Source organism: Oncorhynchus tshawytscha, linkage group LG28 (assembly GCF_018296145.1).
Source record: "Oncorhynchus tshawytscha isolate Ot180627B linkage group LG28, Otsh_v2.0, whole genome shotgun sequence".
NCBI classification, from domain to species: Eukaryota; Metazoa; Chordata; class Actinopteri; order Salmoniformes; family Salmonidae; genus Oncorhynchus; species Oncorhynchus tshawytscha.
This window is the reverse complement of record NC_056456.1, coordinates 30913761-30932476: the sequence shown is the minus strand read 5'-3', so window position 1 is coordinate 30932476 and position 18716 is coordinate 30913761. Positions and strand designations below refer to the sequence as shown.

Below are 18716 nucleotides of genomic sequence, written 5' to 3'. Positions count from 1 at the left end.
AAAGAATGAAAGGATGTCCTGTCTGAGCTTAAATTGAATTCAGGTGTTAGACTACTCAGTGTCATGTAGCTAAAATTACAATGCTACAATGACAAATGTTGCTATCAATGCTAACAAACATACTAATATATCACCACAAAGGGATTCATTTGACATGAATCACTGCCCAATTATGTCACAAACAACATACATAATTACAGGCATCTCTCAAAATATATTATTGATTGGTAGACCAAGCTCAGCTCACTCCAGGTAAGATATTCTACTTCAGAGTGTGTCTTTATCAAAGGGATGTGTAGACCAGGCAGGGAGTCCCCAGCAGGGAGTCCCCAGCAGGCCTTTTCACCACCACAGGCAATATGAGAGTCAAATCGCCTCTGCTGATTGGGCCAGAAGAATCGCAGTAGGAATTGGGGGGAATAGAATCTGAAATTAAGTCGAACAGTAGAATAGAAAAGGAGTGTGGAAGTGGAATAAAATAAGAATACATTTGAAGTGCTGAGGCAATATCATCAGAAGAAGTCTAGATTGACATTGATGGTTCTCTACCAGAACAAAGTGATACCAGATTGCCAGAAAATGGGGAGAGAATGGGATGGGCGGCTGTAAAGATGAACCATGATAGGTGGCATATGACCAGAAAGATGGCAGATAGAGAGAAGGTAGATGTAGTGTGAGAGAGAGAACGAGAGCGATGGTGTTAGACAGAGTACGTGAGAGTAGAATTACATGCTTAAAGAACATGACAGCTCCATTGCGGGAAGCCCTACCCACCCCAAGACTTAGTCTGTCATCTTTGTCACCCGGTTTATATTTCGATTACCCTCCATATGTATCTGTGCGCCGCACCCGGTCTTCTTTATAGTCTAGGAAGCAGTAATGACCATTTTATTACTGTGTGTGGAGCATAGAGTTGACAGCTGTCGAGTCTGTTCCTTGATATATTCAAGGTCAAACATTCAGAGAAAATAATGACCAGGGAGAGGCAGACAGAGAGAGGATGTTGATGGAGCAGGTTTATTGTCATGAATCTTGCCCTGTGCCAGCAAATGACCACTCTGCAGAGCTACCTCCAGGGCAAAATTCATTACAATAAATGCCAACCTGAGTTTGTAGATGGCTGGCAAAAGAAATGGTGCAGGAATTTCTCTATTTCACCTGTGATTCTAATTGCAGGCAAACAAATCAGTTTTACCTAATTTCTACCAGCATGTTAAATGTGCAACCAGAGGAAAAAAATCTCTAGATCACCTTTACTCCACACACATAGATGCATACAAAGCTCTCCCTCGCCCTCCATTTGGCAAATCTGATCATAATTCTATCCTCCTGATTCCTGCTAACAAGTAACAACTAAAGCAGGCAGTACCAGTGACTTGCTAAATACAGAAGTGGTCAGATGACCTGGATGCTATGCTACAGGACAGTTTTGCTAGCACAGACTGGAATATGTTCCGGGATTCATCCAATGGCATTGAGGAGTACACCACCTCAGTCACCGGCTTCATCAATAAATGCATTGACGACGTCGTCCCCTCGGTGACCGTACATACATTTCACAACCAGAAGCCATGGTTTACAGACAACATCCACATCGAGCTAAAGGCTAAAGCTTCCACTTTCAAGGAGCGGGACACTAATCCGGACGCTTATAATAAATCCCGCTCTCCGTAGCCAATGTGAGCAAGACCTTTAAACAGGTCAACATTCACAAAGCCGCGGGGCCAGAAGGATTACCAGGACGTGTACTCAAAGCATGCGTGGACCAACTGTCAAGTGTCTTCAATGACATTTCAACCTCTCCCTGACCGAGTATGTAATACCTATATGTTTCAAGCAGACCACCATAGTCCCTGTGCTCAAGGAAGTGAAGGTAACCTGCCTAAATGATTACCACCCAGTAGCACTCACGTCAGTAGCCATGAAGTGCTTTGAAAAGCTGGTAATGTTGGTTGGTAATGGCTCACATCAACACCATCATGCCAGAAACCCTAGACCCACTCCAATTCTCATACCGCCCCAACAGATCCACAGATGACGCAATCTCAATCGCACTCCACACTACCCTTTCCCACCTGGATAAAAGAAACACCTGTGTGAGGACCCTGGGACTAAATATCTCCCTCTGCAACTGGATCCTGGACTTCCTGACAGCCCCCCCAGGTGGTAAGGGTAGGCAACAACACATCTGCCACACATCTGCCACGCTGATCCTCAACACTGGGGCCCCTCAGGGGTGCGTGCTTAGTCCCCTCCTGTACTCCCTGTTAACCCACGACTGCATGGCCAAGCATGACTCCAACACACTCATTAAGTTTGCTGATGACACAACAGTGGTAGGCCTGATCATCGACAACGATGAGACAGCCTATAGGGAGGAGGTCAGAGACCTGGCAGTGTGGTGCCAGGACAACAACCTCTCCCTCAATGTGAGCCAGACAAAGGAGCTGATCGTGGACTATAGGACTGAAGTGGAACGGGTCGAGAGTTTCAAGGTCATTGGTGTCCACATCACCAACAAACTATCATGGTCCAAACACACCAAGACAGTTGTGAAGAGGGCACGACAACACCTATTCCCCCTCAGGAGACTGAAAAGATTTGGCATGGGTCCCCAGATCCTCAAAAAGTTCTATAGCTGCACCATTGAGAGCATCCTGACCAGTTGCATTACCCCCTGGTATGGCAACTGCTCAGCATCTGACCAGAAGGCGCTACAGAGGGTAGTTCGTACGGTCCAGTACATCACTTCATCAAAGCTTACTAACATTCATGACCTATATACTAGGTGATGTCAGAGGAAGGACTCCAGCCACCCTAGTCATGGACTGTTCTCTCTGCTACCGCACGACAAGCGGTACCGGCGCGCCAAGTCTAGGACCAAGAGGCTCCTTAATAACTTCCAACCCCAGAAGACTGTTGAACAACTAAACTAATCAAATGGCCACACGGACTATTTACAAATGGCCATCCCTTTTGTTTTTACACTGCTGCTACTCGCTGGTTATTATCTATGCATAGTCACTTTACAAATTACCTCGATTAACCTGTACCCCCGCACATTGACTCTGTACCGGTACCCCCTGTATATAGAGCCTCGTTATTGTTATGTACATTTCTTGTGTTACCTTGTGATTGAATAGATTGTTTATTTAGTAAATATTTGATTAACTATATTTCTTGAACTGCATTGCTGGTTAATTAAGGGCTTGTAAGTAAGCATTTCACTGTAAGGTGTACCTGTTGTGTTCAGCGCATGTGACAAATACAATTGAAGTTGATTTGATATATGTAAGGTTAACGGCTAGCCCATGGTGAATTATGGCTGGAATTTTAGACATTTCAGAGCTTTTGTGTGTATAACATATTTATTATTGCTCCAAGGGGAGGACTGATGACTTCTTTCAAACGCAAAGACGGTGGGAATGTGACACTGTACTGTACTTTGCAGGATGTACCGTTGCCATGGCATTGAGGACTAGTAGATAAAAATGTACAGCTTTATTTGAAGATGACATTTACAGTGGAGTGTCTCATGGAGAGTTGCCCTTTAGTACTAAGCCATCCCCCACTACTGTGTGAGCCTCCACCCAGGCAATGGAACAACTCTGGACACATTTCCAGCAGGAGGAATCACACCATGTCTTTAAATATGCAATCTGCGATGGCTACATCCAGTTATTTGTACTTTTACACTAAATATATACACAATATGTACAAAACAAGGCAACTTCACACAACTGTGGGAAGCATTGGAGTCAACATGGGCCAGCATCACTGTGGAACACTTTCAACACCTTGTAGAGCCCATGCCCAGAGGAATTGAGGCTGTTCTGAGGGAAAAGGATTGGTACAACTCAATATAAGGACGGTGTTCTTAATATTTTGTACACTCAGTGTATATACCCAATGGTTCTTCAAGAATATAACTTAGAAATGCCTCTAAAACTTAGTCAATCAGAAACCAAAATATACACTTGTTTTACTCTACTGTTTGTAAACATTGTAATTCTAAACAAACGCTGTATAGCCTTAAAACATGGTTAAAACTATAATTTTTATATCATCAATGGTCATTCCTTGCATCCATCCCTCAGCTTTTAACCAAACAGTGGAGGTGTGGCCATTCTGTCATTGTTTGCCCTTTCAAGAAAGGAGTGATTTCTTCCAATTGGGTTAAGGTGAAATATCCGGCGCATGTCTCCCCAGCCTTTCTTCTCCTGACGTGGCCTACTGACATCTGACAGGGAAGCAGTGGGGGACCCTGTCCTCTTATAAAGGCTTTCACTCTGCACATGCTACAGTAGTCCAAGACAAGATCCAGGCAAGTTCCCAAGACACTAAAAGGCTTTATTCTAAAACGGGATCTGCTAAAAGCCCCTCTCCTTTCTTCTCTCCCCTATCTATCCTTCTCTCTCTCTTTCTCTCTGTCTAGAATGCCGCTGTATCCCCGTCTTCCCTTCTCCACAGGGGCCATTGACCTGGATTGGTCGGGTAAACAGAGTCGAGTCGAGGAGGACTGTAAGATCCAGAGCCAGGAGTGTGATATTGTAGCTATAAGCCCCCACGGGGATGATGAGAGCTCCTTTTTCCCTGAAAGCAGACTGCTGTGGCATATGGCTGGAGATGGAGGAAAGAACAGTCCAATGCGACCACAGAGAATCTAAGAGACATGCCTGCAACCATTTTGTGAGAAGTAAAGGAAGGTTTGTTGGTCAAGAATCATGTGGCCCCAATCCGAGCCTGACCTTGGTCTTTGTGTACTTGTTCACCAGCTGTGTAGACTGTCTGGTATGTTCATCTGCAAAATATTAGATAACACCCTTAAAATGTCCTTCAATCTGAGTGGAAGCAATCGATTTCTGCTGCTCTTCACCAGATACTCCCGAGTGGTGCAGCGGTCTAAAGCACTCCATCCTAGTGCTAGAGGCATCACTACAGACCCTGGTTCGATAGTGGGCTGTATCACAACCGGCCGTGATCAGGAGTTCTATAGGGCAGCGCACAACTGGCCCAGCGTCGCCCGGGTAGGGGAGGGTTTGGCCGGGGTAGGCCGTCATTGTAAAATAAGAATTTGTTCTTAACTGACTTGCCTAGTTAAATAAATAAAATATAAATACAGTATTCCTCTAACATGTTGGAACCCACACTACTTATGAAATAATTAGCAACCTGTTAGTAGTATCTTTTGGGATCTGCAACTCAGATCTAAGCAGTGTGTGTACTTCTTTGATTAGACTCACCTTGCCAGCCAGGTTTGCAGACAGGCTTGACGTCGATGTGCACCGCCACACTCTCCGTCGCCCTCTTCTGGCCGCAGTCGAAGGCGGTCACCATGACCTTGTAGCGCTGCTTCTTGTCGTAGCTCAGACGCTCCGTGTTTCTGATGTTGCCTAGAGAAGGAAAATGTAAACATGGATGCACTCAAGAAACTCATAGTCACTGATATCTTCTGCAAAAATTGTATTTCTGGAGTCAAAGAATAAACCTATTTTACAATTAATTTTACTGAGTTCCTTTGCCATCTACATCCGCAAGGCTCGTCAGACTCTAAGATCCTTTTGGTTCAGGGAGAACACTTTTTGGTTCCATGTAGAACCCTCTGTTAAAACGGTCCTACATTGAACCCAAAAGGGTTCTATCTGGAACCAGAATGGTTCTACTTGGAACCTAAAAGGGTTCTTCAAAGGGTTCTCCTATGGGAACAGCTCCTTTTTTCTGAGTGTACCATATACAGTACCAGTATCAAAAGTACCAGTATCAAAAGTACCAGTATCAAAAGTACCAGTATCAAAAGTTTGGACACACCTACTCATTCAAGGGTTTTTCTTTATTTTTACTATTTTGTAGAATAATAGTAAAGACATCAAAACTATGAAATAACACATATGGAATCATGTAGTAACCAAAAAAGTGTTAAACAAATCCAAATATATTTTAGATTTTAGATTCTTCAATGTAGCCACCCTTTGCATTGATGACAGCTTTGCACACTCTTGGCATTCTCTTAACCAGCTTCGCCTGGAATGCTTTTCCAACAGTCTTGAAGGAGTTCCCACATATGCTGAGGACTTGTTGGCTGCTTTTAATTCACTCTGCGGTCCAACTCATCCCAAACTATCTCAAGTCAGTTGAGGTCAGGTGATTGTGTAGGCCAGATCATCTGATGCAGCACTCCATCACTCTCTTTCTTGGTCAAATAGCTCTTACACAGCCTGGAGATGTGTTGGGTCATTGTCCTGTTGAAAAACAAATTATAGTCCCACTAAGTGCAAACCAGATGGGATGGCGTATTGCTGCAGAATGCTGTGGTAGCCATGCTGGTTAAGTGTGCCTTGAATTACAAATAAATCACTGACAGTGTCACCAGCAAAGCACCCCCAGACCATCACACCTCCTCCTCCATGCTTCACGGTGGGAAGCACACATGCTGAGATAATCTGTTCACCTACTCTATGTCTCACAAATACACGGCGGTTGTAACCAACAATCTCAAATTTGGACTCATCAGACCAAAGAACAGATTTCCACTGGTCTAATGTTCACTGCTCAAGTTTCTTGGCCCAAGCAAGTCTCTTCTTCTTATTGGTGTCTTTTAGTAGTGGATTCTTTGCAGCAATTCGACCATGAAGGCCTGATTCATGCAGTCTCCTCTGAACAGTTGATGTTGAGATGTGTCTGTTACTTGAACTCTCTGAAGCATTTATTTGGGCTGCAATTTCTGAGGCTGGTAACTCTAATGAACTTATCCTCTGCAGCTGAGGTTACTCTGGGTCTTCTGTTCCTGTTGCGGTCCTTATGAGAGCCAGTTTCATCATAGAGCTTGATGGTTTTTGCGACTGCGCTTGAAGAAACTTTCAAAGTTCTGAAATTTTCCTGATTGACTGACCTTAATGTGTTAAAGTAACGATGGACTGTCATTTCTCTTTTCTTATTTGAGCTGCTCTTGCCATAATATGGACTTGGTCTTTTACCAAATAGGGCTATCTTCTGTATACCACCCCTACCTTGTTACAATACAACTGATTGTCTCAAACACATTAAGAAGGAAAGAAATGTCCACAAATGAACTTTTAACAAGACACACCTGTTAATTGAAATGCATTCCCGGTGACTACCTCATGAAACTGGTTGAGAGAATGCCAAGACTGTGCAAAGAGTGTGCATCAAGGCAAAGGCTGGCTGTTTTGAAGAATCTGATATATAACATATATTTTGATTTGTTTAACCCTTTTTTGGTTACTACATGAATCCATGTTTGTTATTTCATAGTTTTTATGTCTTCACAATTATTCTACAATGTAGAAAATAGTAAAAATAAAGAAAAACCCTGTAATGAATAGGTGTGTCCAAACTGAGTTTGAATTCGTTTTCCCACCTTCCCTAAATTAGGTCTATTTTCAGTGTACTCGCTAACAGCCTCGAGTCAGTTTGGTTGTCTGAGAGTGTGCCTGGGTCTGGATCATAGAGATAGAGCACTAGAGAGGAATTGTGGTTTGGGGACTTATGATTTCAGCCTCTTTATAGTTGTATCTCTATGGTCCTGATGCTGTAAAGGAGATCGCAGAGAGGACAGGAGAGGAGAGGAGAGGAGAGGTCAGGAGCAGTGTGAGCCCTCAAACCTGGACAGCGCCACTCCCAGATGGGTACTACGAACATGATGTTCCCTGGAAAAGGAGAATATCTCAGTCTCTCACATCCTTCTGTGAATCTGGGTCGGAGCGTTAGTGGAGTGGTATGTTGTTAGCTCTGATTGTGTTGATTCATGTCATGCAGTGAATCAAAAGGAGGCTTTTATTCAGACGAAACACTGTACTGTAGTTCCACCGCAATGGCTGTGGTGGTGGTTACACTGGTCTCAATGGACTGTATCCATGCACAACTCATTATTCTGTGGAAATCTCCCATTGACAACAATGAGTTGTATGGATTCTATCCTAAATAACACTTTAGGGAACTGAGGAGAGATGGCATTGTTTTTTCTTTGATTGAATGCAATACATGCAACTGTGACACATCTAATACCCGGATAGAATCTGACCCAGGCAGGGTATACTGTAGGTTACAAATGAGACATCACCAGTGACAGGTAACAGGTCCCATTTACACGATGGATCTCTGGTCCCAGCCTCATCTCCCATTGCTGTCCCAATGTGTAGTCTCTGTGAAATCTAGCACACACTACAGCTCTCCAGGACCCGATCCTCAAGTTCACCATTCTTTGAGGTGTATGTCTAACAAGACTAGATTAGATAGACTTTTTTACTCCAACAGGGTTATTGAACAAATTTCTATAAAAATTGTAATGGGAGATTTACCAACTGGTGGAGAGACATGATTAAAAGTACTTCTTTATATCCTGAGTTGTGCTCTGTTCATGTGTTCCAGTGGTTAGTCTCTCCCTTCCTCATTCACTCATCTCTCTCTCTCCTTCCCTCCCTGAGCTACAGAGGGCAGACAGGCCTGTTTTATTTAATAACTTACTCAGGCCTCTGATCCACGGTTAATGATGGAGCCAGAAGCCCTCTCGGTAAAAAACACACTCTGGTGGCCCCCAAGCATCACTACACTCAGCTCTATTTGATCACCACAAGTGCCAGTCGCACTGCAGAGCCTGGGAGGGCCATAGGAGGCAAGGCGACTGGCAGCCGTGGAGCTGGCATGGTGCGCGGGAGCCATGAAAGTGCCAACCTGCTGTCCCCTGGGGGTCACAGAGGCGCCTGAGCCGTGCCAGTGGACATCAGAGGTACCAGACAGGGAGGAAGACATTAAGAAAGAGAGAGAGGGAAACAGAGAGAAAGAAACGAAAGGAGGTGGGGATGGAGAGAGAAAGAGAGAGGGAGGAAGAGAGAGGGAGGAAGGAAGAAAAAGAGAGAGAGGAGAGCGGGAGGAGAGAGGCTAGCAGAGATGGCAAGCTGTGGAGTATCTGATGTCATTTTGGCCTGTCCGCTAAACTTGTCCTTGTTTTCCCGCTGATCACACAGAGCTGGATCCAGTTTCAGATCACTCTGTATAACACTGCACTGTGATCAGAGGATGAATGGGGAAGCACTTTAAGAGTCCATGAATACAGCACACTGACAAATGGTATGAGAGATGTACTTTGAATAGAATGAACTAAGTTCAGTGGGTTGGAGAAGAATTCTGGCAACAGCAACTTTGTGGGTTCAATTTCTGCATGGGCCATGTGTAATGACTGTAACTCGGTCTAGATACAAACTTCTGATGGTGACTGTATAAAAATGATGCCTAGCCAAATTGATGGCCTGAGGAACAGTTTGTGTCACTGCTGTTACGGAAAGTAAAGTGTAACCAAGTTGACCACTGTGACAGAGTTGACATTGTTTCCTGAATGAAGAGTGTGTGGAGAGAGACAAAATTATTTGACCTCTAATGCAAAGTCAGGAGGAGATGAGGATACTTGTGCCTTTTGACCTGCAGGTTGTGCGGTCAAGGGATGGAGGTTAGAGGTCACTGACCGTTGCGGTCGATGGCAAAGGGCGTGTTGGAGGTGACGATGTCATAGTTGCAGATCTGGCTGTACTGCGGAGAACAGTCCTGGTCCCAGGCCTCTACCTGCAGGATGCTGTCATAGATCTTCCCTTCCATTGCTGAAGCGTGGTACATAGGCTCCCGGAACACAGGAGAGAACTCATTTACGTCATCCACCTGGATGTGAACCACTGCCCTGGAGAGAGAGAGAGAAAGAGAGAGAGCAGCAGAGAGAGAGAGAGAGCGACAGAGAGAGAGAAAGCGACAGAGAGAGAGAGCAGCAGAGAGAGAGAGCAGCAGAGAGAGAGAGCGACAGAGAGAGAGAGAGAGAGAGAGAGAGAGAGAGACAGAGAGAGAGAGCGAGAAAGAGGCAGTAAGACCTTTCTTCCAACATGACAAAATAAGTACTAATGATTACAAAATACACAACGTCTTCAAACCCAAACCCCTACTAAGCTCTCAAAATCAGAAACAACAAACCATAACATACAATACAAATCCGCTCATAATCTTGTTACCAGCTGAGAGAACAAGAGAGAGAGAAACATGAGAGCAGTCCAGACAAAGTCAAATCCTGCCCGTCACGGATAGTTGTACTGTAAAAAAGGTTGGTAGTGATGCCATTTTTTGGCCCCGGAGCAAACGAGAGATATCCTCACTACATCTAGGTTGGTTCAGGGCCTCTTCTTTGTATTATGTAAAACAATCCCCAAACAACACTAAACATAACAAGTTATATTTTCAATATCTTAGTATTATTTAATTAAGTCCTGACAATGACCTTGTGTGACAAGAAGCGATGGTGGGTCTGTTGCTGTAGCATGTCTTCCTAATTAAAGACATTCACTTAATGAGACCTACTTAGAATGTCCTGCAGTGATGCTGCTTAGCTGAGGCGCACACACACACACACACACACACACACACACACACACACACACACACACACACACACACACACACACACACACACACACACACACACACACACACACACACACACACACACACACACACACACACTACCATCTCTCTATGTTAAGTGACATTCATCAAAGAAGCCCAAGCTGTGAAATCCCTCCCTCTCTCTCAGTATCTGCCTTAGACGTTGCCCTAGACAACAGCTTTCAATAGCACTTCATCAGAGCAGGGATGTAGGGCTTGATTTGCGGTTGTCCACAACTGTCTGGCTCATAAGGATCCTTCAGGTCCTTATTAATTAAAAACATCCCACGAGCTGAACATTGAGGAAGTCTCAGCTGTGACTAGGTATTGCACAGTGGATGTGATCTGTCACTGTCTACGACCATAGTTTTGAGAACAACTGTAGGACCCACATACTGTACACGTGGCTTGGGCATGTAGGGACATATCAGTTTGCTTGTGCAATGCATCATGTTTTACAAAAATCGATCTCACACACACACATTACACAAAGATACAGGCGCACACACATACCCTCCAACATTCCCTCCAACACACATACACACACACCCTCTGACATTCCCTCCAACACACACACCAACATTCCCTCCACACCAACCCCCAACATTCCCTACACACACACACCTCTGACATTCCCTCCAACCCCACCACACACCAACCCCCCGACATTCCCTCCAACACACACACACACCAACCCCGTACCTGACACCCAACAACCCCCCGACATTCCCTCCAACACACACATACACCAACACCTGACACACACACCAGCCCCCGACATTCCCTCCAACATACATACACACCAACCCCGTACCTGACACACACACACCAACCCCCGACATTCCCTCCAACCAACACACAACCCCACCTGACACACACACACCAACCCCGACATTCCCTCCAACATACATGTACCTAACACACACACACCAACCCCGACATTCCCTCCAACATACATGCACACCAACCCCCATACCCGACACACCCTTCCTTACTTATGTGACTTCTTCCAGCTGGCTCCACTGGCCTCCGCCCCACAGTCGTAAGCCTGGATGATGAAGGTGTACTCCTTCTGGGTCTCACAGTCCACCGGGCCCTTGGCCCTCAGGACCCCCTCCCCTGACGTCCTGTTCAGGACCACCGCCTCGAACGGGGCCTCCTGTCCGTGGATCTTAAATGCACAGATCTCCCCTGAACAAGAGGAGATGGAAGAGGAGGAGGAGGAGGACAAGAGGGGTGGAGAGGAAACAAGGTAGAGAGAAAGGATTAAAAGTGTGTCAACCTATTTACAGATCAGACCTGGAAATGTCTCTGCATGCCGCCACTCTAAAGACTGTTGTCGAGGACATTGTGTATGTTTTAAGAGGTGGTGGCAAAAAACAGCTGAGCTGCTAAGAGACTGAGACAGTGTTCTGCAGTTGTAATTGCCTCAGTTCTGCAGTTGTAATTGCCTCAGTTCTGCAGTTGTAATTGCCTCGGTGGCATCATGTCGTGCCAGGCCAGACAGGGAGAAGGAAATGCAATTTGTGTTTGCTTAGTTTTTCGATATTCCTCTCTCCAGGCCACCTTCCAGAAAACTTAGGTTTTTAATAAAGTTTTCATGGTCTCCAATAGGAGATATACGAGAGTTCATGCTGGTTTTCTATCTCAGCTTTTAATAGCACAAGTGGTGTGATAATCCAGTTCAACTGAAGTTGAATTGTCTGCTGGAGATGAGTAATTTTATACAATCGTTTGTTGTAAAAAAAATAGTTTTACCTTGTTGAATGAGTCAGATTGAAGTTGTCACATGTAAGCACGACCTCCCTTATGACACAGAGTGTAGTTGTGACACAGAGTGTGTGTTTGCCTTGTCAGGGTCTCTGGTTCAAGCCTTGCTACTGACTGCGTCCCACATTCACTACACTGGTGTCAGAAGTGGGATCGACAAACCGTTTCCTACCATTGGTGGCACAGCAAGAGTTGTGTGATTGTCTTTTAAGAGAAAAACTGGAGAACACTTTCTTGGTGATGGGGTAGGGTGGTAAACCTCGTCCATTGGACCAACACTCGGTGATCTTGTAAGACTTCCAAACCTCTTGGTGTAGTAGGTTAACAAATCCCTCGAATCCTCCCTACAATATCCTCAACTTGTTCAGAGTCAATGCAATATTGGGCAATACACATTGTTCATGAACTTGTTGAGACATCACCTCATATTTGAGTCAGTCCCACTGCTGAACACAATAATCTTTGTCAGCATATCTCAGTGACAGAAATGAAGTAGGGGCCTGACACCAGGTGTACCAGGTGTAGTCAAGAAGGAAATAAGTTCAGATATGCTACGCCAACTCACAAATTGACATTTTGTTTTGCTCTTTTTGCTCTTTTTTAAACAAGTTTCTGATTCTGGAACTGTCTCTATCTTTCTGTGAGTGTTCTTTTCAGGGATTTGGGGAAATGGCCTTAAGGGAAAAGCCTCGCGCCCCTGACCCCGTGACAGCCGACCTAAATCCCAGCAGGACGTCAGGAACAAAAAGTGCCAGGTCTATCCCTTGTGTGCACAAGCCCAACTGCCAAGCTCTGATAAGCCAAACATATTCTCTCTCTCTTTCTCTCTCCCTCCATTTTTCATCCCTTGCTCTTTCTCTCTCATTTTTTATTTTTTAGAACTAATTCCACCCGTTCAGTTCTCTCTCCATCCGTAATGGTGAAATAACAATTTACCCTCTGCGGTCCGCATGTCCGTGCTGCTGCCTGGGCTTGCGGTTTAAATTTCCCCTCTATATTTCAATGCCTTATCGAAATGAAACGGCCACCACAATAGGCGGCGAGGTGCACAGAGGGAGAAAATAATAAGCCAAACACAGTGGGCGGCATGCGAGGGGAAAGATAAGCACATCAAGGCTCTGCACATCCAGTGGTGTCCAGATATTTAGTTAGATGGAGAGGGAGGCAGGGGGAGACAATATGAAAATAACAGAAACAATCATACACTATATATAAAATACACAAATGTACAGAGTACTTGGAATAAAATAAAAACATTTTCACTTAGTAGTTTGGTTCTGATGCACAGCCGTTGTCCGCTCCATCTGGTTGGGCACAAATGTATGTTTCTGGTTAAGGGCAAGGAGCCAGGGTCAGGGAACGTATCGACGGTCGATGGAAATGGTAAAGACAGACAGATTTCAGGGAACAAGTTTCTCATCATGTCAGCATAAGAGCACCTTGAATCTCTCTTGAACAGCAATTAGATTGCCTCTCACAAGCACTGCTGGGAGATGAGCTCTAATAGTCAGCTATTTATCTGAATCTCACCATGTTGGGCCTGATCTCTTTGGCATATATCTTACAGGAAGTGGATGTTTTCACAGTAAATGTGAAACAGTGCTATAGTTTGGTGGGAAGTGTGAGAGTCAGCTAAAATTATTCAGAGAAAAGTTAATTCAATTGAGCATATTGAATCTCTAAGGAACAATTTGAGCTGGAAAAGAGCATTGCTTTCTCTGTGCCAGGTGTTGTCCACGCTCACCTCCAATTGAACCTCTGAAATGTCAAAACCTAGTCGTACTCCTCTGCAATGTGTTTTGCAAAGATCAGGTTACGGTACTTTGGATGTTCTTTCACAGACATCAAAACACATTGATTCATTGTAATTGATACTATTCCATTCACTTCATTACAGTCATTATTATGAGCCATCCTCCTCTCACTAGCCTCCTGTGCCATCTACTGAAGAAGTGACCTTACTTACTCAATATTTGCATCAGTCTGTGCCCAAGTTAGCATCTGCCATTAGGACTCTGAACACACAAAGCTTAAGTGAAAAGTAAAACAAAACTGAAACTGTCTTTATTTACATTTTGAACTCAAGTCTAGTTCCTCCTCTTTGAAAGTTTGCTGTTTAATCCCTGAAAGTTGGTGCAAAACCCCGAGTTTGCCCATCTGGCCTTCTAAGGCTGTGTTTACACAGGCAGCCCAATTCTGATATTTTTCACTAATTGGTCTTTTGACCAATGAAAAGTCCTGATGTGACCAATTAGTGAAAAAAGATATGGGCTGCCTGTGTAAACACAGCCTATGGGCATCTATCTAGGACAGTGACCCCCAAAATCATCCCCTTTCCCTACTTAGAAACAGATGACTTCATCCACCATGTTAATTATCCTCCTTTTAATCAAATGTCACGTTCAATTCCCTCTCATGGTGTGTGTTTTGTCTCATCATGATGATGGTGGTGTTTGTGTAGTGTGTGTAGTGTGTGTGTGTGTGTGTGTGTGTGTGGCTGATTAAAAAGCGGGTCTCTCTTGGCGGCCCTATCGGGAGGCTTATAGTTGATTTTATGATTCTCTCGCCTCTCAGCTAGTGATCTAGCGCTCTCAGAAGAACCCTCGCCCCATTTCTTTAATTACTCACTGGATTATGACTCTCGTTGCTAATGACCTGCTGCTAGCGCTCACACACTCACAAACCAGTGATCTGACACAGAGGCGGGAGAATGAGGAAGAGGAAGATTAAGAGGTTAAGGGTTTTCTCTGAGCTCTTCTTTAGCTTTCTATTGATTTGTGTTTTTCTACTGTGTGTCTGGATAACGAGCCCAATGAAGGATGGACTACTAGCGGATTGCTACTGGATAGGTCAAACTTACATATTACAGTTGCTAGTTGCTATGGGAGTTAAGACAGGTTAGATTTTGAATTGAAGTGTTAGGACTGCGTGGCCAAACACGACTCCAACACCATCATTAAGTTTGCTGACGACACAACAGTGGTAGGCCTGATCACTGACATGAGACGGCCTATAGGGAGGAGGTCAGAGGACTGGCAGTGTGGTGCGAGGACAACAACATCTCCCTCAATGTCAGCAAGACAAAGGAGCTGATCGTGGACGACCGGAAAAGGCAGACCGAACAGGTCCCCATTAACATCGACTGTAGTGGAACGGGTCGAGAGTTTCAAGTTCCTTGGTGTCCACATCACCAACGATCTATCATGGTCCAAACACACCAAGACAGTTGTAGAGAGAGGACGACAAAACCTTTTCCCCCTCAGGAGACTGAAAAGATTCTACATGGGCCCCCAGATCCTCAAAAGGTTGTACAGCTGCACCATCGAGAGCATCCTGACCAGTTGCATCACCGCCTGGTATGGCAACTGCTCAGCATCTGACCGTAAGGCGCTACAGAGGGTAGTGCGTACAGCCCAGTACATCACTGGGGCCAAGCTTCCTGCAATCCAGGACATATATAATAGGCGGTGTCAGAGGAAAACCCATAAAATTGTCAGAGACTTCAGTCACCCAAGTCATAAACTGTTATCTCTGCTACCGCACGGCAAGCAGTACCGGAGCACCAAGTCTTGGACCAAAAGGCTCCTTAACAGCTTCTACCCCCAAGCCATAAGACTGCTGAACAATTAATGAAATGGCCACCGGACTATTTACATTGACCCCCCCCCATTTGTTTTGTACACCTCTGCTACCCGCTGTTTATTATCTATGTATAATCACTTCACCCCCAGCTACAAATGACCTCTAACCTGTACCCCCGCACACTGACTTGGTACCGGTACCCCCTGTATATAGCCTCTTTATTGTGTTACTTGTCATTACTTTTTACTTTAGTTTATTTAGTAAATATTTTCTAAACTCTTCTTGTGACAAATAAACACACACCATCCGACAGCCTATTAAAGTAATAGCAAATACACACACCACTATGGATCAAGCTACGTATGTATGATCTTATGACATTTCTCATAAACAAAAACATTTCAACAGCAGCACCTCATCCTTTCCTTTCTCACAGTAACCTACACCACCATTTCTGCAGAACCCCTCTGGTCATTCATACTGTTGTGAGGTATTGGCTGTGGCTTCACCACCAAGGGCAGTGCTTATTGCCAGTCACGGTGGACAATTCATTAGAATCCCATTGGACTCTTTCATTAAGATACCAGACCTCCTAATTGCATTTGGGAGATAGCAGAGTCAACCGTGTGACCCCTGCAGCTAATAAACAGCTTTTTATCCCTCTCTCTCACACACACACACACACACACACACACACACACACACACACGGTACTGTAATTCAATATCACAGACAAGATACTTTTTTCTATCTGGGGCTTTCAGGGGATGCAATGCAATTATTGTAATTGCACCAGTCCAGTTGTAGGACTTGAATATGCAGAAGGAACTGGGGAGGTCACAGATTCCCCCGGTACTGCTGCTCATTCCGTGCACCAGCTCCGGAGGTCTACGTCACTGTCCTTCTAGTTCTACGTCACTGTCCTTCTAGGCGTCACTGAACTGTTTCATTACGCACACCTGGTTCCCATTCCCCCTGATTAGTAATTGTATATATATATATGCCCTCTGTTCACCATTGTTTTGTCGTCCCGTGTGTTGTTATTACGGGTCTCGTCCCGTGTGTTGTTATTACGGGTCTCGTCCCGTGTGTTGTTATTACGGGTCTCGTCCCGTGTATTGTTATTACAGGTCTCGTCCCGTGTATTGTTATTACAGGTCTCGTCCCATGTATTGTTATTACAGGTCTCGTCCCATGTATTGTTATTACAGGTCTCGTCCCATGTATTGTTATTACAGGTCTCGTCCCATGTATTGTTATTACAGGTCTCGTCCCGTGTATTGTTATTACAGGTCTCGTCCCATGTATTGTTATTACAGGTCTCGTCCCATGTATTGTTATTACAGGTCTCGTCCCCCATGCTCGTCCCGTATTGTTATTACAGGTCTCGTCCCATGTATTGTTATTACAGGTCTCGTCCCGTGTATTTATTAGACATTTAACCTCAGTCTTTTGTTTGGGTACATCCCTGTGTTTTTGTGTTTGTTTTGGGCTTCGTCCCCGTGCCTTTTCATGGCATGATGTATTTTTGGTAGAGTATTAAAACCCCCTATTACATATTCCTGCGCCTGTCTCCAATCATTTATACAACGTGACAAACTGTTGACTTAGGTAGTATAATACTTTGACACAAAGCTTACCTTACAACTCAGGCGTGAAGACTGTGAATAATGGTAAGGGAAAAATGATGTAATTATGCGTGTTTAGCGTTCATTGTTCATTACAATCTGTTTTAGCCCATTGAAGCCAAACAAAATGATATTATTATTACGGGCCTCCCATGTATTGTTAGCAGGCGTCCCAGAGGGAATCAGGGTTGTCCCATGCAGAACTGGGTCTCGTCCCATGAGAGAGAGTCCTGTATTGGTACCTAGCTCATTGATTTATAGCATGATGTAGTTATTACAGGTGTCCCATGGATAGGACAGGGTCTCGTCCCATGTAGTCCTGGGTACCTAGCTCCCATTGTATTTAGGTCATGTCCCATGATTGTTAGGGAAGGTCCCATGGTTATTACAGGATCCCATGTATTGTTATAGGACAGGGGATGGGAGGGAGATGAGAGAGTCCTGGGTACCTAGCTCATTGATTTATAGCATGAAGATTAGGGGAGGTGAGGATAGGACAGGGCTCGGGAGATTAGGAGTCCTGGGTACCTAGCTCATTGATTTATAGCATGAAGAGAGGGTCTCGTCCCATGTATTGTTATGAGGATAGTGTATTGTTATTACAGGTCTCGTCCGTGTATTGATTACAGAGTCTGGGTCCCTAGCTCATTGATTTATAGCATGAAGGTCTCGTCCCGTGTATTGTTATTACAGGTCTGAGGTATTGTTATACAGGTCTCGTCCCATGTATTGTTATTACAGGAGAGTGTAGAGTCCAGGTACCTAGCCCATTGATTTATAGCATGAAGTTATTACAGGAGGTGTATTGTTAGGACAGGGAGTGTATTGTTATTACAGGGTACCTGCTCATTGATTTACAGCATGAATTGTTATTACAGGTCTCGGGTATTGGGGACGTCCTGTGTATTGTTATTACAGGTCTCGTCCCATGTATTGTTATTACAGGGTCCCGTGTATTGTTATTACAGGTCTGGGTACCTAGCTCATTGATTTATAGCATGAAGTAGATTACAGGAGGTGAGGATAGGACAGGAGGGAGAGATGTAGAGAGTCCAGGTACCTAGCCCATTGATTTATAGCAGGAGAGGGGAGGTGAGGATAGGACAGGTCTCGTCCTGTGTATTGTTATTACAGAGTCCTGGGTACCTAGCTCATTGTTTTATAGCATGTCCCAATTTAGAGTCTTTTGGAGGGGACGTGAGGATAGGGACAGGGAGGGAGAGAGAGTTAGTCCAGGTCTCGTCCCATGTATTGTTTTTACAGTCCTCAGTCTTTTGTTTGGGTACATCCCCTCGTCCC

At 44.6% G+C, this 18716-nt stretch overlaps 1 protein-coding gene across 1 annotated transcript in view; it reads right to left on the bottom strand.

Annotated features, from left to right (window-relative positions):
* clstn2a (calsyntenin 2a) overlaps positions 1 to 18716 on the bottom strand; it is a 277961-nt gene that overhangs the window by 76677 nt on the left and 182568 nt on the right. The window contains exons 3-5 of the mRNA XM_042308068.1: positions 11433 to 11628; positions 9480 to 9688; positions 5244 to 5393 (exon numbers count right to left, since the gene is read on the bottom strand). Of these exons, the coding sequence (XP_042164002.1) occupies positions 5244 to 5393; positions 9480 to 9688; positions 11433 to 11628 (555 nt within the window). The remainder of the gene's footprint in view (positions 1 to 5243; positions 5394 to 9479; positions 9689 to 11432; positions 11629 to 18716) is intronic.